This window comes from Dromiciops gliroides, chromosome 5 (genome assembly GCF_019393635.1).
Source record: "Dromiciops gliroides isolate mDroGli1 chromosome 5, mDroGli1.pri, whole genome shotgun sequence".
Lineage (NCBI taxonomy): Eukaryota > Metazoa > Chordata > Mammalia > Microbiotheria > Microbiotheriidae > Dromiciops > Dromiciops gliroides.
In genome coordinates, this window is record NC_057865.1 from 143151017 (window position 1) to 143177237 (window position 26221).

Genomic DNA, 26221 nt, shown 5'->3' on the forward strand with positions numbered 1-26221 from the left:
AGTTATTTCTTTTTCAATATCATCAGGGGTAAATGTGTTGTCCCAAAAGATCAAAAGCATGAAACTCTGCATTGTGGGCAGAGCTTTCACTAAGTTGCTCCAACAGTTTTCCCCACACCTGGAGGTATTTTGTTTCTAATTCCCAGCACCCAGCCTCTCTTAATTCTCATTTTCTCTACTGCAAGAGCTTCTTATTAAATTTCCTCAAAATGAGACTAAAGGTTTTTATATAAACATGTATATAGTAAGCATGAAGGACTTAGAAAATTCTTACTAAAATTTCTTCAAATTTCCTCAAAATAAGATTTAAAATTTCATGAGACAAAGATCTAGCAAAGGTGAAGGCATTAAAAACATACTCAAATTCAAGCTAGAACTCCAGTGATCATTTGGTGACCTAAGTATATGAACCCTCAAACATGGCCATTTGAATGATTTTTCTAGCACATAATAATGACTGTATAGAAATCCCTAGGCATCCCTCTCCCTGGAGTAGACAATAGCTTATCCCAGGTGAATGGACAACAATGCTGATGTCATCTGTTTTACTGAATGTGTCCTTCTTCCCTCCCCTGCCCCAAAAAGTGACCATTAACTACCATGGCGGTTATTTTTAAAATTCACTTTCTGCACAGGTTATTCAGTCTAAAATAGGGCCCCGTTGTCTTATTTATCTTGCTGGCTCTATGCCTCATTATCGGCTGAAAGTTGATATTACTTTTGTATGCTTGTCAAATAAATGATTGACCTTCATTTTATCAGAGCTTTTCTCTGCATACTGCTTCTTCCCTGCTTGGTTCTGTTGAAATATCCTTGGGCTTTTATGAAATGAATCTGACACCTGGGCTGCTGCTTCATTTTAGCTTCTCCACCATCATTTTGCTATCAAAACTTTGTGAACCTATGAGCTACCATAGAGCAGGCCCAAAGGAGTACAGATCTTTATTCTCACTCTAGCAAAACACTATGGGATTGAAATCTGGCTTTTTGATGTTAATTGAAGGGACAATGCAGATGAATCAAAGGGAATGGGATCCCAATCTAAGAATCCTGCTCTCTCTACAAGTCTGTCTGCTCATCACTTCTAATGTTTTGGGATTCCAAAATGATGGATAGCAAGGGCGATGCTAATGCTGGCATGATCACAATGCTAAAATCATGGGTGTTTACAGCCATCTGGTAGTGTTTCTTTGGCTCAAAGTTAATTCATATGTGATATGTTTGCAAAATACTTCAAAGGGAATAATTTTGTGCAAATATGGGCATATATGTATATATATGTATCTAGTTTCTCAGTGAAGGAAAGCTATATTTCTTGACTTCTTAAGTGGTAGATCAAAACTTTATAAATGAAACAGAAACACTTATCACATATGTGATTACATTGTTTTCTCTGTAGTGTCTTAAGGGAGTTATGGTTCTGATGAGTGTCTTAGATTTTCTTTTAATGAATCGTTTAAATTTTCAAATGAGGATAGAAATTCACAAGGAAAAGCCCACATGATATGAGACAGTCATTGTAGCTTTATGACTATTTTTAGACCTCAATGACGCGGCCTCAGAACTTTACCCTTTGATTGATTCTGCTATCATGTAATGTATTTAAAAGATTTTTTGATGCCACACTTTGTGGAAAAAAAAAGATTCCCAGATGTTGACTGCAGAATTTATTCATTTATTTATTGTTCATTTTGACAACACGTTAAAATTCCATTCCCTTCCCTGGATTGCCAGGGTTCCTTTCATACTTTGCACCCCCTAGGGAGCAGTGAGCATGACAATTTCATTAAATTCATGTTTTCCTAACTCTAAATCATAGAATACTGACCATGCCAAGAGGCACAAAGTGAAAGCTTTGTCAAGACAAGAAATTTTTTAAAGAATTCATTCTTCCTTTATTCCTTGTAGTCCAAGGAGTGCCAGCTGCTCCCTGGGTAATTCAACTCTGGCCCAGCCAGAGTATAGGTTACAAGGTGCAAAGAGAGAGGGAGGGAGGGACTTCCCATGGCTAAATTTGTTTTTGTACACGCTGCCACCTCACACCCTTGCTCCAACACCACCTCCATGCAGGTACCTCTGGTGGAAATCTGCAGTTCTCTTTGTTTATTTTTTTGATTATACAGACAGTAGAATCTGCATCCTTTCTAGCATATAGAAAAATCAGAGAAACAATGCAACCAACTGTGTAAGTATTTTTTCATTCTTTAGATCGATCTTTTGTTAAAACCAAAATGAACCCAGATCAAGTCTTACCATTGATGGTGAATTAAAGTCATTGCCTACCACATTAACCCAAACTCCCATTGTATAAATCCTGTAATTCCTGTGACTACTGGGCCCATGTCACACATTCACTAACACATACTGTATGAGATGAAGATATTTGTTATGTAGTATGGGGTAATCACATGATCTAATTGAGAAAAATGTATTCAGTAGAATATCTTATGATGAATATTCATGTGTTTTTTTCTTAAAGAGACAAAGTAGTACAGGAAATGGTTAGTCACTTTGGGTATATAAGAAAGTAACTAAGACATAAAATTCAGTCAGCAGCTCAATAGATTCTTCAATACTGAGTTTTGTTCAATAGGCACTTACTGAGCCTGTCCCACTGTGTATACATAACAATATCCCCCTCAAATTAATTATTTGGGTCATGGGGAGGAAAAAAATATAGACCAGAGCATTTCTGTTATGTTCTACTGAGGTTCTATATAGCAGAACTGCCTTGTAAGAAGTGAGGAAATTCAGTAACTAAATCCCTGTACATGGAAATCACATTAAATCAGAGTCTATTGAATAGCAAACAGTGTTATAGCAAGTTTCTGCAAGAGCAGATAGACTTCAAAGGAATAGGGTATTCATCAGGGAGTGTTTCCTGGACTGATATGCTCCACATCTTCATAGTCGCTCTTCATGAATTGTTCTATGCAAAATAGCAAGATAATAGAAAACCTACCTAGGGAAATAACATAGATAAAAGCACTTGGAAGAGTGCAGTGCTGTAAAAATAGAAGGTATCATTATCATTGTTATTGTTAATATTATTATTATTATTAATTACAGTATGTATGAGCATCAAATGAATAAATATGAAAAGTAAAGTTACCAACAGACAGCTTTAGCAGAAAGAAGCAGTAAGAAAAATTTGAACCCATCCATGCAGTACATTGTTAGAACGGTTTAAAGAGGATACACTTTTATTTTTTTCTAACTGAACAAAGCTTCATAATTGCCCTTCCTTTTTCCAACAGAAGAAATTGTGATAAATATTTTCCCCATTGTATAACCATTTTTTCTCCCTTACAGGTTATAAATGTTCTTAATGAAAGAATTAATGAATAGAAAATTTACTAAACATTTACTATGTGCAAAGCACTATGCTAAGCACTGGAGACACAAATAGAAAAGGCAAACCATCCCCTGCTATTATAGAGTTCACATTCTAATGGGGGAGACAACACATAGAAGGTTTCAACTGCAAGACAGTTCTGCTTCTTAATATAATATGCTATGGATTATTTCAGCATAAGAGGAATTTTAATCTTTGAAGTTTTGTGGATGTTAAACATTAATACTTAATTTTCCTTTTAATGAAATGAAGTTTCCATTTACTTATGGTTCTTTAAAAGCATTTGTAACCTTTATTTCCCTCTTGTAGAGCCCAGAACTAGACAGTAGAGTATAGCCAAGTTGGAACACAATTTTGAAATAGCCTCTCCTCCAGTTTCCAAATGTGCATTTATGTTGAAGAGGAGACTTTCAAAATCAAACTTGGCAAGTTACTTCCCCTTGCCACAGTACATTGGGTAGCTAAAAAAGGGAAAGGCAAAGACTAGTATGTTTTTCCAGGCTTCAGACTTATAATCTCTCACATTTTCTACCAAGAATACAAAATTCACACTCAACAAGGACTTTTTCTTATCTCTCTAGCCTACTTCTAATTCTTAAGTAAACTGGGATGCTTTTCTCTTCCTCAGACCTTGGTCCCTTCTCTCTTGATCTGTCTCTTGCTTTTGAATAATGGTTAAATTAGAATGGAGATTTTTAGAAGCTAATAGAAGAATCTATGCTTCTTATCTGATAGATCAGTTTTCCTCCTTTTCAGATTAAGTTCACCTTCCCTTGTATAGATGCACATATTTCTGTCAGAATTTTTTTTTAAATCAAGATGATCCAAAGAATTTGCAGGGTAGAATCTAGGGCTAGGAGCCGGGAGGGGAGTCATGCAAAGAAATAAATATAATAGAGATGAAAAAATGGCTGTAATGATGATCTATCTCTTTGGTGCACCATATGAGTCTATCATGAGTTAATTTAAACAAGACATTTGCCAAATTTTCCTATGTAGGAGGCAGCTAGGTGGCGCAGTAGATAAAGCAGGCGCCTTGCAAGGAGGACCTGAGTTCAAATTCAGCCTCAGACACTTGATACTTACTAGCTGGGCAAGTCACTTAACCTTCATTGCCCAGCAAAAAAATAAATAAATAAATAAAAATAATCCTATGTCATTTTTGTGGACAAGATATTGAAATGTGGATTTCTTGATAATACAGTTGGGAGAATTTTATCACTGGTTGAGAAAGCATATCATACTATTATACATTCACAGACTGATATCAATCTGAAGGGAAGTCACTAGGAGCATGCCACAGTGCTCTGTACTTGTCCCAGTCCTATTCAACATTTTTATCAGTAACCCAAAGGAGGGAATAGAATACATGCTTACCAAATATGGATAATAAAAGGATTCAAGAGCTCAAGATTCAAAAAAATCTCAAAGACTAGAATAATGCTCCCCTCCAAAAAACAACCATAAAATGAAATATATCAGGAATCAATATTAAGGCCTGTGATTACTTTAAGAATATAAATTTCATTATTATGGGATTAGAGACACCTGGCATCAGAACTCAGTAAAAAATACATGGGAGAAAATTTCTTTTTAAAAAAATACATGGGAGGGGCAGCCAGGTGGCACAGTGGATAAAGCACTGGCCCTGGATTCAGGAGGTCCTGAGTTCAAATTTGACCTCAGACACTTGATACTTAGTAGCTGTGTGACCCTGGGCAAGTCACTTAACCCTCATTGCCCCGCAAAAAAAATACATGGGAGTATTAAGCTACCAGCTCAATATAAGCCTATTTTATGACTTGGCTACTAAAAACTCTAATGCAAATAGACTAATTACATTAATAGAAGCATAGTGTCCAGATCAAGGGAGGCAATAACCCCACTGTACTCTGCAGTGGTCAGGTGACAACTACAACACCCTGTTTCATGATGGACACTCATAAAATAGAATAGGGGTTTGGAAACCATGTTATATGAGGAGCAGTTGTAGGCACTAGAAATGGAGAAATGACAGTTGTCTCCACATATCTGAAGGACTATCATTTGGAAGAATTAGACATGCATATAATAGAATATGATTGATGGTAAAAAATTACAGGGAGACAGATAACAATTCATTATAAGGAGACATTTTCTAACAAAGATATCCCTACAAAGGAAATGTCCTGCCACTTTACACTCCCCTTTATGGGGAGTGTACAGGCAAAAGCTGCCTGACCATTTGTCAGAGAGATCACCAAAGAGATTTTCACAATGAATGATAGATTGGACCCAGGTGACTGAAAATTCCTTCCCACTTGAAGATTTTATGATACTTCCCTGGTTCTCTGGAGAAGAATCTGGTTCACTAACATTGTAGCAACTAAAATCTTTGCATTACAGAAACAATTTCTTCATCAAATATAAATCCTTACTAGTATTGGGTTAAAGAAGGTTATTTTCTGAAGATTTCTTCCTGGGGAAAAAAGTCCTGAAGTGAATTGCAGGATAAAGAACTAAAACATTGGTCTGGAAGCATTTGTGAGCTGGTAGAAAGTATTCCTTCTGCAGTAAAGAGGAAGCTGTGAACACTACCAGAATAAACTTAGTTGGGAAGGAAATATAAGAGGTTACATATAAATATATAAATATAAGAGTTAATAGATTGCCTTTTTTTCAATACCTTACACAAGCTTCCTATTTTCCCTTATTTCCATTCTTCAAATAGAAAATAAAAATATTTAGCGTCCCCCCTTTTTTCTATTGTAAGTAATCTGTTAAAATGTAGAATCATCTATGGCTATCACAATTCTGTATGGGTGAATTAGAACACATTCTAGTTCTAATTCTAGTTCACTCCTTCGGAAGACATACTGAGACCTTTGAGCAGAGATGTAAGCAAACTCTAAGTCTTGCAAAATATTATTGATTTACTTAATCCTCAGATTTCCATCAGAAATGAATGATAAAAAGGGAAAGTGCTGTAAGCATGTGTGGTTTGGGGATAGCAAGTGAGGACTGGAAGGAAAGGAACAGTATGGTTTTTGTTGTTGTTGTTGTTTTTGGCAGGGCAATGGGGGTTAAGTGACTTGCCCAGGGTCACACAGCTAGTAAGTGTCAAGTGTCTGAGGCCGGATTTGAACTCAGGTACTCCTGAATCCAGGGCCAGCACTTTATCCACTGCACCACCTAGCCGCCCCCGAACAGTATGTTTTTAACGGTGGTTTATAAAAAAAAAAGTCCCCAATTATCACTCACAATATTCAGAATATATCAATGTGAGAGTAATTTTACAGACTTAATACTCAAGCCAAATTATCTCTTTCCAACTTAATGAATCTTTACCCCCATTAACTGGCCTTCTTACAGGAACAAAGAAAATACTGTACACTTTCAGGATATGGATTTTGCTTTTCTTCTTAGGCTATTTTCATTTGTTTCTTCTGCACCCTTTTAATGGAATATGTAGGTCTCTTGAAAGGTAAGGTTGAAGTTTGTAAGCCTGGCCTGGCATTCTATAACCAAAATTATTTGAAATGCAACACTTGCTTCCTTCTTCTAGATCAGTAAAGAATCCGTATTTTTCATTAACCAAATTCATTCTTCATTCATGTTCAAGGAATCCAAGGGATTAAAAGATTTAACAGACTAACCCCATCACCTACCATAAGCTTTTTTTCCCCTCACTTTGGGAATCAAAACAGTGGTTTCACCGGTGACATTTCAACTCCTTCTTATTTAATGCTTGCCATTATTTCTAAATTGCTTTCAAATCAGGGATTAAATCTCTCATTGAAAGGAACAGCACCATAGGCAGTTCATTTCTCTTTACTGAAGAGCTCATATTTAAACCATCACTATACCTGATTTCCATGACAACCACATCATATTAATTTGGTGGACTAGGTTGGCTAGGGGAGACTTCAAGACTGCATAAGCTTGACTAATCGGCATGCATGTGCCCTTTTGTTATTAGTTTCAGAAGAAAATATGCCTAAAGATAGGTCTTAACTGCAGTGTTTTGATGTCTTGTTTTTCTCCTCCAGTGATGCAGAGGACCATAAACCTCTAAAAAGGAAGCCGAACGCCTTCAGATAGGACTGTGAAAAAAGGAAGATAGCGATGATAGTTTGGTTGACTATGGAGAAGGGGTAAATGGCCAGTTCAATGAGGATGGTTCCTTTATTGGACAATACAGTGGTAAGAAAGAGAAAGAACCAGCAGAAGGAAATGAAAGGTCTGAGGCTCTTCTCCTGTCAATGCCATGAACTCCTTGTTTAACCTTTAAATTCACTGCCGACACACCCATATTCTCCATGATATTTTTTAAAGCACTTGTATGTCAGCCTTCTCACACTGTGAACATGTAGGTAGAAAAAAACTACTTCTACTGTATGTTTATACTATGAGACAGATAGATCAAACATGTACACAAATGAATAACTCAGTAAAAGTGGTACGTTAGTGTCAATTGGAGTACAAAATGCAGACTTCTCATTCAAAATGCATATTTAAAAAAAAATTCTTCAGAACTTACAAATAATACGAAATTGATAATGTTATTTCCTGGTGAAGATACAGTACGATGCATGAAAAATGCTACCACATTTTACAGACATACCTGTATATGTTATTAAAACAGGGTTTGATATTTTGTAATGCAGTCCTTGGCTGAATCCCTAGATACGAATTCCGTTTTCATTGTCAAGAGTGTTATCGTAGTATTATCTAGAACTTCAATGTCTTTGTGGACATTGTTGTGAAATTGGTGACTTAATGTCTAGCTGTCATAAGTCTTCTTGCAAGACAATTAGGAACAATATATCCAGTATAGAATTGCTAAATGAGTGAAGTATGACACTTGCATTTGCTTACTGAGACTCTATTACCTTCTCTTTGCTCTATTACTTTATCGCCTTCTTAATCTATCAAGTATTACAGCAGTACAGTGTTTCTGATTTTTATACCGTCTAGATGGCGAATTGTTTAGGCAACAGCAACATGCATTTCAATGCATCTTGAAATCAGTACAGTCCTGAAACAAATTGAAAGCAACCATTTAAATATTTCTTCAAATAAACAAAAAAATATATTCAGAAAATACAGAGCAAAAATACATTCAGTGCCTTCATACAATATGCATTCCATAGATATGCTGCCTGCTAAGTCAGTTGGCGCAATAAATGCTGATCAGTGGACCTACTATCACTGCCAAAAAAGCACCTTTTTAAACAATCTAGAAGCAATGAAAGTCGTTATGCTGCAAAATGGAAACACGATTTCTAAGGCATAAAAGTACCATGTGTTTTAAGGGTTTGTTTCTTGAGGATTGAAAGAAAAGCTTCACAACCAACCAGAACACCTATCTTGATTCCACAGCTTTACACAAGTTTCCACAATAAAACAATCAAATTCAGCTAGGGAAGCAAGAGATCAACTTGGTGGCAAAACAGCAACAGCAACAATATGTTTGCTCCAAAAGGCCATGACGCCATGCCAGCACAGCTGGGCATGATCTTCTAAAGTCTTACTTGACCCATGTGGCAGCTTTTGAACCCATGTGCAGCATTAAGCAATGTGTATATAAATTGTTATGGACAACTTCAGAATCTGAGAACTCTGACAAGTGCTAATAAGGCCTAGTGTTAAGATTATCAGTTATCAGTTAAAAAAAAATAAACAGCATTCTCTCACATTCATGAACTCTTAACAAATGGTTTACCTCCGAATATGAAATTTATAACAACCTATGGTGAAGGAATGCTCAGTTTCATTTGCCAATAAATTGGTTTCTCATAACTTGCATCAAGTTTAATTTTAAGTAAAGCTTTTTATATGTAGATATTTTGTTGAATTTGTAAATACACTTTAAAGTGTAGATGCTATATGCTTATAGGTGTTACATACAAATAAACACAATCAAAATGTTTATGTTGTACTGTGTAAGAAGTATGATAGCCGGTGGAGTAGTGCATGGGATTTGAAAGCATCTACTTATACATCTTTTTTTCTTCTTTTTTCTTCTTTTCTTTTTTTTCTTTTTTGCTGTGAAACAAATAGTGAACTGTTTTAATGTATCAACAGGAGGTTTCTAGATAAAATCTTCAGAGCTAATACCTGTGGGGTACAATAGGCCTTAGTCATCTAGCCCCTTTTATGTGTGTAGATAAAGCACAATCTGAAGGAATCCCAAGTGAAGATGGCCACATATTCTTTCATAGCACTACATTTGCTTCTCCCAAATAAGCTTTCATATTGATACTCAAAAAAAGACCAAAAGAAAGAAAGAAAGAAAAAAGACCAGATTGATCAGAGAGCACAAAAATAAACATGATTAGGGATTGAGCAACGTTCTTAGTAACAGGAGGAAAACAAATACAATTTTTACTCTTCTGTAATGGTAGATGCTAAATTTATCTGTGCATGAAAGGGTCACTTCTGTAATAGTGCAACAGATTTTTGTAATTTAAAAAATTAAATGTGGTATGAAAATTGCCATTCTTGGTTGTCATTTGTCAAGTTCCTTGTCGAATCTGCGTGACTCTCAGGGAGGCTGTGATGACCTCCAATAACAGGATCCCTGGCTTGTTATTCTGGAAATCTGTGTGAAGCCTCAAGTCTTCCAAAAACTCAGTTTCTTATGCCTGAGCCCCAGTCTTAGGCTCCATGATCCCTGACTGTTACCATTCCCTAATACTGACTGTCTGCCTCTACCTCCTTCTGTAGCCGGAGCTCCTTGCATAGTTTAGCCAATAGTATTAGCATCTCATTTGTCACTCACTTTCCTTTATCTCCTTTTTTTTCCCAGAAAAAAAGACTGATTTTCCAGTGTTCAGCCTACTTCCAACTCTCACCTGTGTGGGACCATTACTCCAAAACCCAATCCTTCAGCCTCACTTAAATATTCTCTACCATTTGCCTTTTGCCTGACTTTGGGGACTGTGTCTATACTCCCAATCACAGCATTCCTTGATCTGGCCCACCCCAATGCTCACCGACTCTATGTTCTGACCCTCAATGTTCAACTCAACTTTTATATTCCCTTTCAGCTATGAAATGTTATGGAATCTATTCTGTGAATGTCTATTGAATATAATGAAAGCTGAAACGGGAATCTACCAGAACGTTTCTATGACGAAGTGTCTTCAGACAGGCAAACCAGGGTACTCTCTCTCCACTCTTTATCTTCCCCTTCCTCTACTCTGGTCCATAATAGCCTTCTTGAAACTAAGGAACTGCTAATGCAGTTCTCTTAGGAGAAACAAGTCTTTAAGACTGAATCAAGTGCACATTAATTATCCTCAAGACTCATGAGAAATTTTAGGCCATCTCACCACCAGAGGGCTCCAAATTTTCCAACCAATGCAAATGAAATACCCAATTGTGAAAAGTGATAAGTTTTTGGTGATTCTGATCCCTTCAATAACTCAATGTAGTAGTGAAAAGAAAGTCTCCAACAATGAAAGGTCAGGTTTAGAACATTTTTTTCTTGAAAAGCCAATGGCAGAACTGTATAATAGAGCAATTGATTTGATTCAGAGGAAATGAGAGGATTGAGTTCCAAATCAACTCTTCTCTGTACTACCTGTGTGACAAAGTCATTTTACTTTTCCTGGCTCAGTTTTGTCATAGGTAAAATTAGGGGGTTGAACTAGATAATATCTAAGTTCCCGTCTAGTACTTTATCCTTTGAAATGTTACTTCTGCGGGCTTTGTGGAATTCTTGTTCGGTATTACTGTCATTCATTTTAAAAGTTATTTGTATTCATATATTTGCCTAGCCCATCTCATTTCCTAAAATCTCTAACCCATTGAGTCATCCCTTGTAGCATAAAGAAAGGGAAAAGTGATGGGGCACTTTAGCAAAAAGCAACAATACATCAATAGAATCTGACAGTATGTATATTGTTCCATACCTTTAGTCCTGCATATCTAAAAAAAAAAAAAAAGGAGGAAGATTCATTTCTCATCTCTTCTCCAGGACCCAGTTTAGTCATTATGACAGCAAAGCATTCAAAAAAAATATTGGTTACTGTTTTTCCATTTCCATTTTTATAGTCATTATCTATATATTGTTTCTTCGTAATTCTTGGTATACTTTGCATCAGTTCTTATGTTTTCACATGACTCACTGAACTCCTCATATTCATCATTTATTAAAGATATTATTCCATTATGTTATACTACCATTCGTATTTAGTCATTTAACCAATCAAGGCAATGAGTTTCTACTTTGTTTTTATTCTGTGTTATCCCAAGAACTGTTGCTATGATTATTTTCCTTGCTATAGACCTTTCTGTCTTTGGACTTCCTTTGACATAAATGTCTAACTGTGGGATCTCTGAGTAAAAAAGGTATGGAGATTTTAGCCACTTTTTAACATAATATTGCTTTCCATAATGGTTGACCAATTCAAAGCTCCACCAACTGTGTTTTAGTTTTCCTGCTTACCTCAGACCCTCCTCCACTGATCATCTCCACCTGTTATCATCTTTCATGTGCTTTCCACTGGCTCACCTCAATTGCTGGATTCAGGCTCCCCTTTTAGGGGACAGAGATCCCTAAGCCCATCAGATGGTTAACAATTTGCTCTCCCCTATCATTTGTTTCCCTCCTCCTTTGCTCGCAAGGGACCAAGAGGTGGAAGAAATCACGAAGCAGAATGTACTATTCATGTTTGCTATCTAACCTTAACTTGCATTCACACTACACAACTAGACTGACTGTTTTCATCCTATATTGATTTTGTATCATATTCCAAACATCATTGTTCTGTACTTTATCTTCTTTAGTCAAATCCTCTTATGCAGAGGAGGTAGAAGTACAGAAAAGTGGAAAGTGTGTTCTTCCTGAGGACGCAGCATTCCTGCTGTGAGTTGCAGTGCTCAACCAGAGAATTAAGGAACAGAAGGAATAAGGGCATGGCACAGCCGGTGGGAGGGGGAGGCTCTATTAAGCTTTAGGGAAACTGGCATCCACTAAATCCAGTTCTGTCCCCCCAGAAGTCACTTGGGGGCCAATGAAAAGTGAATATTCCAGTGTGGAAGGAGCTAAGGACAACTTTGAAGTCCAACTCTCAGAGATCTGCCATCAAGAGGAGGATTCAGATAATGAGCGATAGGATAAATATAAGGTGGGGGAAAATTAGTAAATGAATAAAAATTACCAAGTTCTCAGTTTATACCTTGCACTACAGATAAACCAAATAGGAAGACATTAATAACCAAAAAGGAAGATGGTCTCCAGATCATATAAACATGTGCAAACATCTCTCAATAAATATCACAAGACAAAGTAAATTGAATCGATACCTGATGAGGAAAAAGACTATGATCCTCAAGATAGCATGGAACTATGACAGAATTTCCTTAATGTTCAAGAGAGAAAATAAATTTGTGAAAGCATAATTTATGGCCTGCACAGCAAAAAAAAAAAAAAGACAAAATAGGAAAACTTGAATCCCCAATGATAAATCTCTCCAGAGAAACAAAAGAAATACAACTAATTAGGAGGTGAAAGATAATTTGAAAGAAGTGAAGGACAATTGGAAAAAGAGAAGCAAAAAGCAATAGAATTGAAAGAAAACATGATCTTTATTCAAACAAAACATATTTATTTCAGACAGGTTGATTACAGACAGCTCAAGGATTATGGGTCTCTTAGAAGAACACAAGCCCAAAATCTGAATACCATAAGGCTAATAATTAATAATAATAATAATAATATAATTTTAAAACTTCCCAAAATTTTGAACCCAGAAAACATGCCAATTGAAAGAATCCACAGATCACCTCCAGAAACTGAGGCCCAGAAAGTTAAAATGCCTTGAACATAGCCATACAGTAACAGAGCCAGGAACTTGAACCTACTACCTCTGTCCCACTGTACTTTTGTTGACTCCTCATCCTCTTCTCTCACCTAAATGTGGTTGTCCTTCAGGTCTCTGTTCTATATCTTCTTTTGTCTCTCAATACTCTCTTCCTTAGTGGTCTCATTCTCTCTCATGGCTTCAGTTATTTCTACTATGTAGATGATTTCCAATCTATATCTCCACCAAATCTTTCTTGAAAATTAAATCAACTTTTCCAACTGCCTATTGGATATCTCCACTTGGACATCCAACTGGAACCTCAACTTAGCCCATCTCAGACTGGGACTCATCTTTACCTAGTAAGGAGAGAGCTACTCTTCTCCTTAATCTATTCTGTTATTAACACTATCTTTCTAGCACCCTGAATAGTCATCTTGAAGTCATCTTTGTCTTTTGTCCTTCCCTCACCCACCATATCAGTTGCCACCATATCAATTCTACTTCCACAACACCTCACATCTTTCCCCTCATGTTCATCCCTCACCCACTGCAACTAACCTAGTTCAGGTCCTCATCTTTATTCAGTATACCTACTACCCAGAGACTAAATCTGGCTGTTGGCCCACTTTTTTCTTTCAGCCCACAAGGTAAGAATGTTTTTTATATTTTTTAATACAATTTTATTTTATATGTATGTGTGTGTGTATTTATGTCTATGTGTGTGTATGTATGTACATGATTCTTAGCTCAGGCCATACAAAAGCTGGCAGAGGGCTGCATTTGGCCTTTTGGAGTAGTTTGCTGACTCCCATGGTAAACTGTGATAATTACCTCCTAACTCTTTTTCCTACCTCGGTCTTTCACCTTCTCAATCCATCTTTCATATTTCTACTCAAATAATCTTTCTAATGCAGTGTTCTTATTCTTCTCTGTCTCTACTCAGAAATTCTCAGTACTCTTCTTAAGATATGAATAAGGGCAGCTGGGTGGCACAGTGGATAAAGTACCCGGCCCTGGATTCAGGAGGACCTGAGTTCAAATCTGGCCTCAAACACTTGACACTTACTAGTTCAGTTACCTTGGGCAAGTCACTTAACCCCCATTGCCCTACAAAACAAAAAACAAACAAACAAGATGTGAATAAGATATAAACCCAATATGACCCTGGCATTCAAGTACTTCACAATAAAGCTCTAAACTACATTCCAGCCTCATTGCATATTATACATTCCCTTCTCATATCTCTGTACTCCATCAATCTTTCACAACCTGCCCCTTCTCTCCCCATCCTTTTTCTGACACGCAATTCCCACCCCCACCTTTGGAATGACCAATTCCCTTTCTCCCTTCCTTCTTAGCATCATCAATTTAGAACTCAAAGAGATCCTTGAAGCCACTGATTCAATCCAACCCTCTCTTTTTAAAGATGAGGAAAGTGAAGCACAGAGAGATTAATTAACTTTGGCCAGAGTCACACAGCTTTGAAAAGAAATTTGAATCCACATATTCTTGACTCCAAGTTGAGTGCCTTATCTACTATATGACACTGCCTCTCTTGAAGTTTCTCCTTCCTTCATGGGCCAGTTTAGGTGCCATCTCTTCCAAAGTCTACTCTAATCCTCTTCCAGCTAAAAGTGACCTCTCCCTCCTCAAATGTCTCCTGTCACTTTGTCTGGTTCTCTCCCTTGAACTGTTCACATTTTCCCTTCTATCAAACTTATCTTTATACATTCCTTTTCTCTCCAATTAACTTATGAGCTCCTTGAGATGAGAATATGTGTCTAGATGGTGAGTAACTAGAGTGCTGGACTTGAAGCTAGGAAGACAGTTCAAATCTTACTTCATACACTAGCTGTATGGATCATAGGCAGGGATACTCTTTGGGCTTATGTTTCCTTATCTGTACTTGGAGTTAATGGCCTTTGACAGCTTTAAATCTATTATTCTGTGATTTTTCTACCTCTCAGGGCAGTAACATGTTCAAAGTGGGCATTTATAAATGTTCATTGAATTGAATTAAGATGAAATCTCAGATTCAGAGGGACTTAGAGGTGATTCCCCCTCTCAGGTATGAATCCTATTGTGTGTGTGTTTTTTTTAATTAACTACAACTGTGTTTTATAATTAATTGCTATTGTACATGTTTTGGTAGCAATCATTTATTATTATTTAATATTATATATAGCAGTAAAGAATTACTGTGTGGCAATTAGCAGGAGCAGGAGAAAAGCCCCAGAAGACCCATGGTCTCAAGGAAAGTTCAGAACATCTATAAAACCTATACTGTCCTAAAAGGGAGAACCAAGAGCAGAAAGCACATCCAGAGAGCAAGAGTCAAGCATCAGCCAAGAGAGAGAGAGCTCCTGACCTCTTCCAATTTTTATGCTCTCTTGATTACATTGATCAAAGCTAATTGGTTACCATCATTTAACTGCATTGGTTGACATGACTTGAGAGATGGTCTAAATTAAAAGAACTCTACAGATGACATCTGGGAGAAGACCCCCTCACTCAAGTTTACTAAGGCAAAGTCCATTATCTAGGTGGTCTTTCACTGAGCTAAACAAAAGAGTCTATCTCCATTCTTTTGTTTCCTTGGGTTTGGTCCCAGGCAACAGCTGAACTTTCTGGAGTGAGGTCCTGGGAAGTGGGGAGAAAGGATTGAGGAACTGATCTCTGGGTCTCCTCAAGAAATTCTTTATTCATAACTATTTTCTCATGCTACAACATCTTCAACAAGTTATCACCCATCCAACCCCTGCTTGAATACATCTAGTTGATGATAAACTTAAGAAGTAGTCTGTTCCATTTTCAACAGCTCTAATTAGGAGGAATTTGTCTGGAATTTTTTAAGTCAGATGAGATACTACCTGGCTTTCATGGGCATTCTTTTTTTTTTTTTTTTTTTTTTTGCCCACACTCCCCTACAACATCAGGTTTTTGAGATCTCTTGAAGTTCCCTCTAATACCGTGTTCTTCAAGATTCCCAAGGACTAAAGAATGTTTTTTTCAATGTAAGGGGCTAAAATTCTAGCTATACTATCTAAAATCTAATGAGTGGCTGCCAATAAATTATAAGCTTTAGCAAGAGTATTTAAATGTTTAAGTATTTATTAAAGAACATTAGGACAGAGAGAAAGGTAAAAATCTAACTATTTCTAAGAGACCCTATCATCTGACCCACCATGGCAAGGTCAGGAACCCAAAAAGAGACAGAGCCCCTCTGCCAGTGTCTGCTTCCTACTTCATGGCCTCCTCCCAGAAATGGAAGGCTCCTCAAGTTGATTGGCTGGTAGCCTTGATAGACAGTACCCACGAGCAAACGTCACTTCCTGACGCTAAGGACCCTTGACCACAATGGCTTGCCCTCAGAGGCCTTCACCTCATGCTGCGCTTTGCTACAGTAAATCTCCAGCAGGTGGCGTCATTCCAATCGTTACATCAACAATAGGAAAATTCAAGGGATAATCTATTATCCTAGTGAAATGGTGAAGAGGACTGGACTAGAAATCTGAAAAACTAAGTTCTAATCCCAACCTTGAACCTTGAACCTTGAACCCTTAACCTCTCTGAGACTCTAGTCTGTTTGTTTGTTTTTTAACATATAATTTTTGTAAATTGTGAACTGGATAGTCATCAATAAACATTTCAAGATATAAAAAGAACAGGAAAAAAGAGCGTGTAAGAAATTGTAGGCTTCAATTACATACCATTTTAAAAAGAAATATATATGTGTATATACATATGCATATATATTTATATATACATATAAATATATACATGCTCATATATATTTATACATGTCGATAGATAGATAGATAGATAGATAGATAGATAGATAGATAGATAGATAGATAGATAGATAGATAGATAGATAGGAGAACCTAGGTGGTACAGTGGAAAGAATGTTGGGGCCTAGACTCAGTAAGACTCAACCTCCTGAGTTCAAATGTGGCTTCAGCTACTTCCTAGCTATGTGACCCTGGACAAGTTACTTAACTCTGTTTGCCCTAGTTTCTCATTTGTAAAAAGCCGGAGAAGGAAATGGCAAACCACTCCAGTATCTTTACCAAGAAAACCCCAAATGGGGTCATGAAGAGTTGGACACAACTGAAAAATGACTGAATAACAACAAATTTATGTGTGTGTGTATATAAAACATTACTATATTTTTACATGCATATAACACACATATAGTTTAACATGATAGAACCAAAATTGCTTTGTGTCTCATCAGTCACTTCTCTATTTTGCTGGTGCAGTTTTTGAAAAATATGTTCTGGATGCCCTTTTTACATGTCTTTCACTACCCACTAACCTCCCCCACTTAAGTAGAAGTCTTCTCTTCTAACAAATTTGTGAACTCAAACAAAACAAATCAATACAGTAGTCCCCTCTGATTCTGTCTTCCTAGACCATGATTTCTTTGCCAAGAAGTAGAAGGTATGATTTGTTATCAGTTTTTTGAAATCAAGATTGCTGGAGGCTTCGGTAAGAGTTCTGCTGTCTTTTGAAGTTATTACGGTGGTCATCACATCAACAGCCCTCCTCCTCTTTCCATACTGCAATTTTTCCTACAAGGTTTTCCATGTTTCTCTGAATCCATAATATCCATCATTTCTTGCAGCACAATAAAACTGAATTTTTTTCAAAGCCATAATTTGTTCAGCCATTCTCCGGTTGATGGTCATTGATTTTGTTTCCATTTCTTTACTACAACAAAAAGTCCTACCGTAAATATTCTTGTACATATGGGTCCTAGGAAAGATCATCACAAAATGGGAACAGGAGAATGAACACACTTAGCAAACATACCAATTATATCAAAGGGTGGGATAGGTCAATGTAACTCAAACTTGCCTCAATCATCCAGCCTCCTCACAGTCCTTTTTGCTCTCCAAGGAGTTTATAAAGTGGGTCTGAGCCCTTCAGTCCTTTCTGAACCTTGAACAGATGAGCCATCCCTAACTAAGATTGTGAGTTCTCTAAAGCAGGCCACTCTTTAACTTCATTCAGACTCACTGAATCTCATTAAAAGCTTGTTAGCTGTTTGGGTGTCTTGGTAAGACTTTATTAATCCCTGCTCAGGCTTCACTGTAGCTCATCATGACTTGTCAAGCCCAGCAAAGGCTTGTTAGCCCTTGCTAAAACCTTGTTAAAGCCCTTTTTGAGTGTCTTGAAGCCTCATTAATACCAGACTGGTCTCATTAGGCTCTGCTCCATTAGGCTCACAGTTGGGAGAACCTAATAAGGGAGAAAACAATGGTAAGCCATCAAGCAGCCACCATTTACAAGGAATAGGTAACCAAGGTGAGGTTTCGCTAGGCTGCCTTTAGAAGAAAGTAACCTGGGGGCAGCTAGGTGGCACAGTGGATAAAGCACCGGCCCTGGATTCAGGAGGACCTGAGTTCAAATCTGATCTCATACACTTGACACTTACTAAATGTGTGACCTTGGACAAGTCACTTAACCCTCGTTGCCCCACAAAAATTTTTTAAAAAGAAGAAGAAAGTAGCCTGTGACTTAAATGATCACCTTTCAAAAGAAAAGGCAGTCATGGATCCCCTTGTGACTCCAATTCTGTCACCTTCACTTCAAACTTTGCTGCTGAAATCTTTGAAGTAATTGCAAGGTGGTAAAGGCAGAAAAACTGAGTATGGAGGTTATATAGCATTGGAGGCTTCCAGAAAGCAGGCGGCATAAGTACCATAATGTCTGGCAGCTTGTACAGGGGAATTTGTGGGTTGAGGAGTAATTCCCTTAATACTCCAAAGCCACTTGGAGTATTGCTATATGATGAAAAGCATTACATGAAAAAGTATAGTTTAGCCTATAGACTATTGAGAACATGCAGAGACCTGGAAAAGTTTACCCCATGCATTTTCCTTGGTACCTAAGCTTAAGCAGTATAGTACAGTGGAAAGCCCCCTCGTCCTAGAGTCAGACTGAGCCCAGATCTTACCTCTAAGGCTTACTACCTGTGTGATGTTGGGCAAATCACTTAACTTCTCTGAATGTCATTCCCCTCATCTGTAAAAAGAGGAAATTGGACTAGATGTTTTGTTTGGAAAACCAGCTTTGCTAAGTTCAGAGAAGGGTGATCCATTTTTTTTGGTGGGGCAATGAGGGTTAAGTGACTTGCCCAAGGTCACACAGCTAGTAAGTGTCAAGTGTCTGAGTTCAGATTTGAACTCAGGTCCTCCTGAATCCAGGGCCGGTGCTTTATCCACTGCACCACCTAGCTGCCCCCAGGGTGATCCATTTTTTAGCCATTTTTGTTGTTGGTTAGGACTCGGTTGTGTCTGACCCTTTGTGACCCCATTCAGGGTTTTCTTGGCAAAGATACTGGAGTGGTTTTCTATTTCCTTCTCCTGCTCATTTTACAGATGAGAAAACTGAGGCAAACAGGGTTCGGTGACTTACCCAGAGTCACCCAGCTAGTGTCTGTAGTCATATTTGAATTCAGATCCTCCCAACTTGAGGGAGGGCATTCTATCCATAGCAACACTGAAACACCATTTACTAAGTTATAAACAGAGAGGATACTCCCTGGATCAATAGAGGAAGTGCCCACAATGACAAAATTAGAGTTTCCTGAAAATGGAAATTTAATTCAATTCAATGCTCATTTGTTTAGCCCCTATTATATGCCAAGTTTACTGGATATATAAACATTATTCTCATTCAAAGCAACAAACATTTATGAAACACCCACTTTTTGCAGAGTCCTGTGGTGGATAGAGATACAAGGATACATTAGTAGGTTCTTCACTTTTTTATAGCTTATAAAGGTTTAGAAGATGTATTTAAGCAACTACATATACACAAGTAACTAGACAGCATGGAATAGTAGTAAGTGTATTTGATCTCTAGTCAAAAGGCCTAACTTCAAATGGCACTTCTGATACCACCTGTGTAATAAACTAAACTCTCTAGGGACTCAGTTTCTTCATTGATAAAATAAGGAGGTTAGACTAGATCACCTGAGATATGTTTACACTACCCCAGGTATATAGGTGTATAAAATAGGTAAACATAACCTTTTACTGTTGCCAAATTTTTTGTGACCCCCACATTCAGTTACATAACTCCATATGGAGTCACAACCCATAGTTTAAGAAGCTAGGGACTAAATGACCTCTCATGTCCCTTCCAGCTCTAAATCACTTATCATATCATGCTATAAAGTATATAAAAAACACAAAAGTATAAGTAATAGTATTACAAAATAGAATATAAGTGGATAAGAGCACAACAAAGTGAGTGGGACATGGGCTTCCAGGAGGGAAGGGTCAATTTCCACTAGGGCAATCAGTGAGACCATCACAGAGATGGAAGCATTTCAAGTAATATAATGTGCCGGTTGCTGAGAATAGACACACACACACACACACACACACCAATTCCTGATCTCAAGGAGTTTACATTCTATTAATGTATTTGAAATTGGACTTGATGGGTGAGATTGCAAAAGATAGAGATGGGACAGAGGGCATCCCAGGGCTTATCATGGAGGTCGGAAAGCACAGTAAACCTATGAAGTAAGTAGTACACTTTTACTAGAGTAATGTTTTCAAAGTCATAAAATAAAATAAAATACCTAGAATTTTTAAGGAAACCAATCATATTGAAATATGGTTATTAAAGTATTAAAAAAAAAAAACCTTCATAGATCCCAGGTTAAGAATCCCTGCGAACATCCAGCCCTTTCATTTTACAGATAAGAAAATGAAATAAAATGACTTTTTTCTCCTCATTCCTGTTTTGAAGAACCTGACTTTTTTTAAGTTTAAAAAAGTCGGGGGGGCAGATAGGTGGTGCAATGGATAGAGCACCGGCCCTGGATTCAGGAGAACCTGAGTTCAAATCCAGCCTCAGACACTTAACACTTACTAGCTGTGTGACCTTGGGCAAGTCACTTAACCCTCATTGCCTCATTAAAAAAAAAAGTCCACTCCTTAGCTCTTATGTCTGCTGAGGTGAGGGTGCAGCACAGTAATGTGCACTTCTTCACCTCTCATATCAGAAGGTGGGTAATATATTTCATCACTGGTCCTTTGAAATTATGTTTGTTCAGTACACTGATCAGAAATCCTAATTTGGGGGGGGCGGGGCAATGAGGGTTAAGTGACTTAACCAAGGTCACTGAACTAGTAAGTGTCAAGTGTCTGAGGCCAGATTTGAACTCAGATCCTCCTGAAACCAGGGCCGGTGCTTTATCCACTGTGCCACCTAGCTGCCCCAGTAATATGCACTTCTTGAGCATCAATCACATACCGGAGTGAACAGAGGGCTTAATGCAGAGTTAGGCAATCTTGGATTCAAAACCTGCCTCAGATACATACTAGTTGCATTACCATGAGTGAGTTATCCTCTCTGGGCCTGTTTCTACATGTAAAATGGGGATAATAATACCCATGCTAATTACCTCACAGAGTCGTGAGGCTTATATGTATGAATATGTAAAATCCGTGAAACGCTCCTTAAAGTGCCATAGAAATGAACATTGTGAGTTAAAGGAAAATCTGGATCCATAGGAAATGGCAGGACAATGCAGCCCCTGGACAGGGAGTGAGTTTGAGGCTGAGGGGAGGCAGAGCCAGTATCAAGTGACTATGTCAAGCTTTGCCTGTCCTCAAGTATCTAAAGTTTAATCATCATATGGAGGAGGGATTAATCACCTTCTGCTTGGCCCCTGAAGTCAGCACTAGGAGGAATGAGAAGCTGCCAAGGGGCAGTATTGGGTTTTCTCTTAGGAAAACCTTCCTACCTATCAGAGCTATCTAAAAGTGGAGTGCACTGCCTTAGGGAAGGTGATGGGGTACCCTGCACTTCTGGTCTTCATCAAAGACTGGATGACCATCTGTCCAGACTATTGGAAGGGGGCGTCTTTTTCATGTTTAGGCTGAACCAGATGACCCGTGTGTTCCTTCCAACCAAGATTCTGTGTTTCTCATTCTCTGACCCAACTCCTTGAGTTGATGTTGTATCAGGATTTTAAATGTGTGACAAGGTTCTTTAATTAGGGACAGTAGTACTGCAGAGGTAATTTGTTTCAGGTTGCCCAATAAGTTGACATTGCATTAAATGTCTCTATTAGCAAAAAAAAACCAACATTTTTTCTTGATTCTGCTGCCTAAATGAGTCCAAGATGAACTTCTACCTCTAAATCCTACATTCTTCAGGAAAGCAGACAAGCTATTCTGATAGAAGGCAGCAAATGTTCTGCCAATAGGCAACAAGGGGGACTTCAATCATGCTTTGAAATTCCCAGCAAGATCATATTCTATCCTGTTCTCACATTGATTTTCCTTTTTGTTTGTTTTGGTTTTTAATTTTTTTATTTGGGGAGGGTTTGAGGTGATTGGGGTTAAGTGGCTTGAGCAGGGTCACACAGCTAGTGTTAAGTGTCTGAGGCCGGATTTGAACTCAGGTCCTCCTTACTCCAGGGCTGGTGCTCTATCCACTGTACCACTTAGCTGCCCCTTCACATTGATTTTCATTATTAAGTTGGAAACATGCATCTTAGGGTAAAAATTAGCCCTCATGATAAAGTAAAATCATGCTCAAGGATACAAAAAATTGACCTTTCAAATTCCAGATTTAAAGGAAGATAATTATTGTACCAGAAAATCATTGAAATGTCATAAAATATTAATGCAGAATAGTTGTTTTTATATTTGATGTTTTTATTAAAGACCTAAGGAAAAAGACCACTCATCTGGGTAGACCAAAGTCTGAAATAATCAATAAACATTTATTAAGGACCTACAATGTATCAGGTACTGTGCTGTACACTATGGATACAAAAAGAAGCAAAAGACAGAACTTTCCCTCAAGGAGCTTATAGTCTAATAGGGGAAACAATTTGCAAGCAAATATATAAAAAGTGAACTATATACAGAACAAATAGGAAATGACTAAAAGAGGGAAAGCAAGAGAATTAAGAGGGGGTGAGGAAATCTTCTTTTAGGAGGTGAGATTTTAGTTGGGACTTAAAGGAAATCAGGGAGGAAGTAGGCAGAATTAAAGAGGGAGAGTATTCCATATATGGGGGACAGTCAAAGAAAATCATAACAGAGATGGAGTATCTTGTTTGTGGAACAGTCAAGAAATCAGTTCCACTAAATTGAAGAGTACATAGTGGGGAGTAAGGTGTAAGAGGACTAGAAAGGTAGGAGAGAACTAGGTTATCAAGGACTTTGAATGCCAACCAGAGCATTTTGGGTTTGATCCTGGAGCGGATAGGGAGCCACTGGAGTTTACTAAGTAAGGGGTGACACAGTTGGAAAGTCACCCAATTTCTAACCAAGCACTTCCCTAATTACTATAGAAGAAAATTCAAGTTTCATCTATTGTCCAGACCCATTTCCTAATGTTTTTTACAAGCTACTCACTTTCAGAAATGAACAAATTTATCTTGACTCACAGAAAAAGATAACAGCGAAGCAATGATTTACAGGTACAAATGAGTGTATATTCAGTGAATGAACTAACTGGTTAACACATTTATGGAGACTCACCAGAAGGACCTAAAAAGTTATATAAAGTATATCTTTGGGTTATATGTATATTGAATTGGTTATCTGATGTAAAATTATAGCAAGAATAAATGTCTTCACATCCACTTTTTATAGATAACTTATTTTCTGCTACCCTGGGAGTTCACACAAATTAAGGTTCAGTTTGTGAAGATATTTTTAATTATATGCTTTAGCTCAGCTGGTATATCAATTCTTCTGTTTTGCCGCCCCTACACAACTCAACTGAGGACTTCTAAGATCAACTGAATTCATTTTTCACCATGCCAACAGGCCAAGCAAGAAACATGAATTGAAATAGAAAGCATTTAATTGAGACTAAACCAAATTGTGAAATACCTGGGAAGCCATTACACACACATTTCTGAATAAGTTTGATCTCTTTCCTTTCCTCCCAGAATATTCTGAAACCATCTCTCCAAGATTCATATATCAGTTTAGAGAGGAGGTTTTAACCATCAATAAAGTAGCCTTCCTGTCAGTGTGCGAAAACTGTTCCACATCACCCCTTCTTTTCCTTCCACATCTCCACATAACTTCTATAGCATGACTGGTCCCAAGCCCTGCTCATCCTGACCATGGTCATGCCATTGTTCTCTAGCTAATCTCTCTTTCTTCATGGACAAGGATAATAGCATATCCACTATGCTCTCATATCTCCAGTCATCCCTCCATATCTCAGTTGACATAATCACCCTCTAAGCCTACTCACACATTCTTAGAAGAATTGAAACACTGGAAAATTCCCCAATTCACAGTCATGCTCTGGGCCCAGTCATTCTGGGAAATGTAGTCCTTTTCCCATCAAATGGTCCTCTATCAATGTAATATAAGATTTAATTCTATTTTATTAGCGTACTTTCAGAAATTCTTCATATTTTTTTGTTTTGTTTTGTGAGGCAATTGGGGTTAAGTGACTTGTCCAGGGTCACACAGCTAGTAAGTGTCAAGAGTCTGAGGCTGGATTTGAACTCACGTCCTCCTGAATCCAGGGCTGGTGCTCTACCCACTGTGCCACCTAGCTGCCCCTTTCATATTCTTTTAAAGTTACCTAGAGGCTTAGGTAGTAAAGTAGCATTAGAGATTCACAACTGATATCTTAAGATGAGAGAGACAGTGTAGAAAGAGTGCTGGATTTGCTCTGAGGCCTTTATGGTGTGTGGAGATCCCCCGCCATGCACTTCCTGTCTGATTGTGCTCAGCCAGCCAGGCGCCGGACCCCGGCGTCTGATCCCGCCTGACCCGTTCGTGGCCCTCTAGGCCGGTGCAGGTAGGTTTTTCCACTGTCCTTCTTGACCACCAGATTTTTGAACCAGGTTCCAGGGGCCTCAGTTGTTCAGCTATGGCCCACAGCTCCTGCTGACTTGCCCCGACCCCCTCGGCGCTGGGTTGCTGCCCTGAGCTGGTCCTCCCTTTTGCCCGAGTCAGACCGACCTTTTCCTGAAGTCTTCTAAATTATCTCTGGTTGGAGGACTGTGTCTCTCTGTCTCTTTGCAGGTTCTGTAGTTTCAGAATCCGTCCAGAGGCTTGATTTAATGTTCGTTTTGAGGGAACAGGAGAGCTCAGGCAGCTTGCTGCTTCCTCTCCGCCATCTTGGCTCCCCAGAGTGCTGGATTTGAAACAGAGGGCCCAATTCTATACAACATGCTAGCCTGGATAAATCATTTCTCCTTTCTGAGCCTCAGTTTTTTCTGCTATAAAATAAAGGGATTGAACTAGATCAGCAGTTCTTGAACTTTTCTGTATCATGGACTCCTTTAGGAATCTAGTGAAGCCCATGACTACTTCTCAGAAGAATGTTTTCATTTATTTATTTTTGCAGGGCAATGAGGGTTAAGTGACTTGCCCAGGGTCACACAGCTAATAAGTATCAAGTGTCTGAGACTGGATTTGAATTCAGGTCCTCCTGAATCCAGGGCCTGTGCTTTATCCACTGCGCCACCTAGCTACCCTCAGAAGAATGTTTTTTGTTGTTGTTTTTGTTTTTGTTTTGTTTTGTTTTAGTGAGGCAATTAGGGTTGAGTGACTTGCCCAGGGTCACAGAGCTAGTAAGTGTTAAGTGTCTGAGGTCGGATTTGAACTCAGGTACTCCTGATTCCAGGGCCGGTGCTCTATCCACTGCACCACCTAGCTGCCCCCAGAAGAATGTTTTTAAATGCATGAAATAAAATACATAGAAATACAAAGGAAACCAATTCTATTGAAAAACAGGTATCAATTTTTTTCAAAAGTTCACAGACCCCAGGTTAAAAACCCCTGGATGATACAGTCTCCCAAAAGTCCTAATGGCAATAGCTATTAATGCTAGCTTGAAACTGCACTAGGACTTTGGGGACATTTTGAACTAACATCCCTTTTTTGTCTAAATCTATGATTCTGGAGCAGACTAGGTGGCACAGTGGATAAAGCACTGGCCCTAGATTCAGGAGGACTGAGTTCAAATTTTACTAGACATTGACACTTACTAACTGTGTGACCCTGGACAAGTCACTTAACACCCTCATTGCCCTACCAAACAAAAAACAAAAAAC

At 38.2% G+C, this 26221-nt stretch overlaps 1 protein-coding gene across 1 annotated transcript in view; it reads left to right on the forward strand.

The window, feature by feature from the left end:
• NRCAM (neuronal cell adhesion molecule) overlaps positions 1-9833 on the forward strand; it is a 208304-nt gene extending 198471 nt beyond the window's left edge. The window contains 5 exon segments of the mRNA XM_043968191.1: positions 6807-6818; positions 7384-7407; positions 7409-7442; positions 7444-7582; positions 7585-9833. Of these exon segments, the coding sequence (XP_043824126.1) occupies positions 6807-6818; positions 7384-7407; positions 7409-7442; positions 7444-7582; positions 7585-7625 (250 nt within the window). The 3' untranslated portion in view covers positions 7626-9833.
• Positions 9834-26221: the final 16388 nt, after the last annotated feature.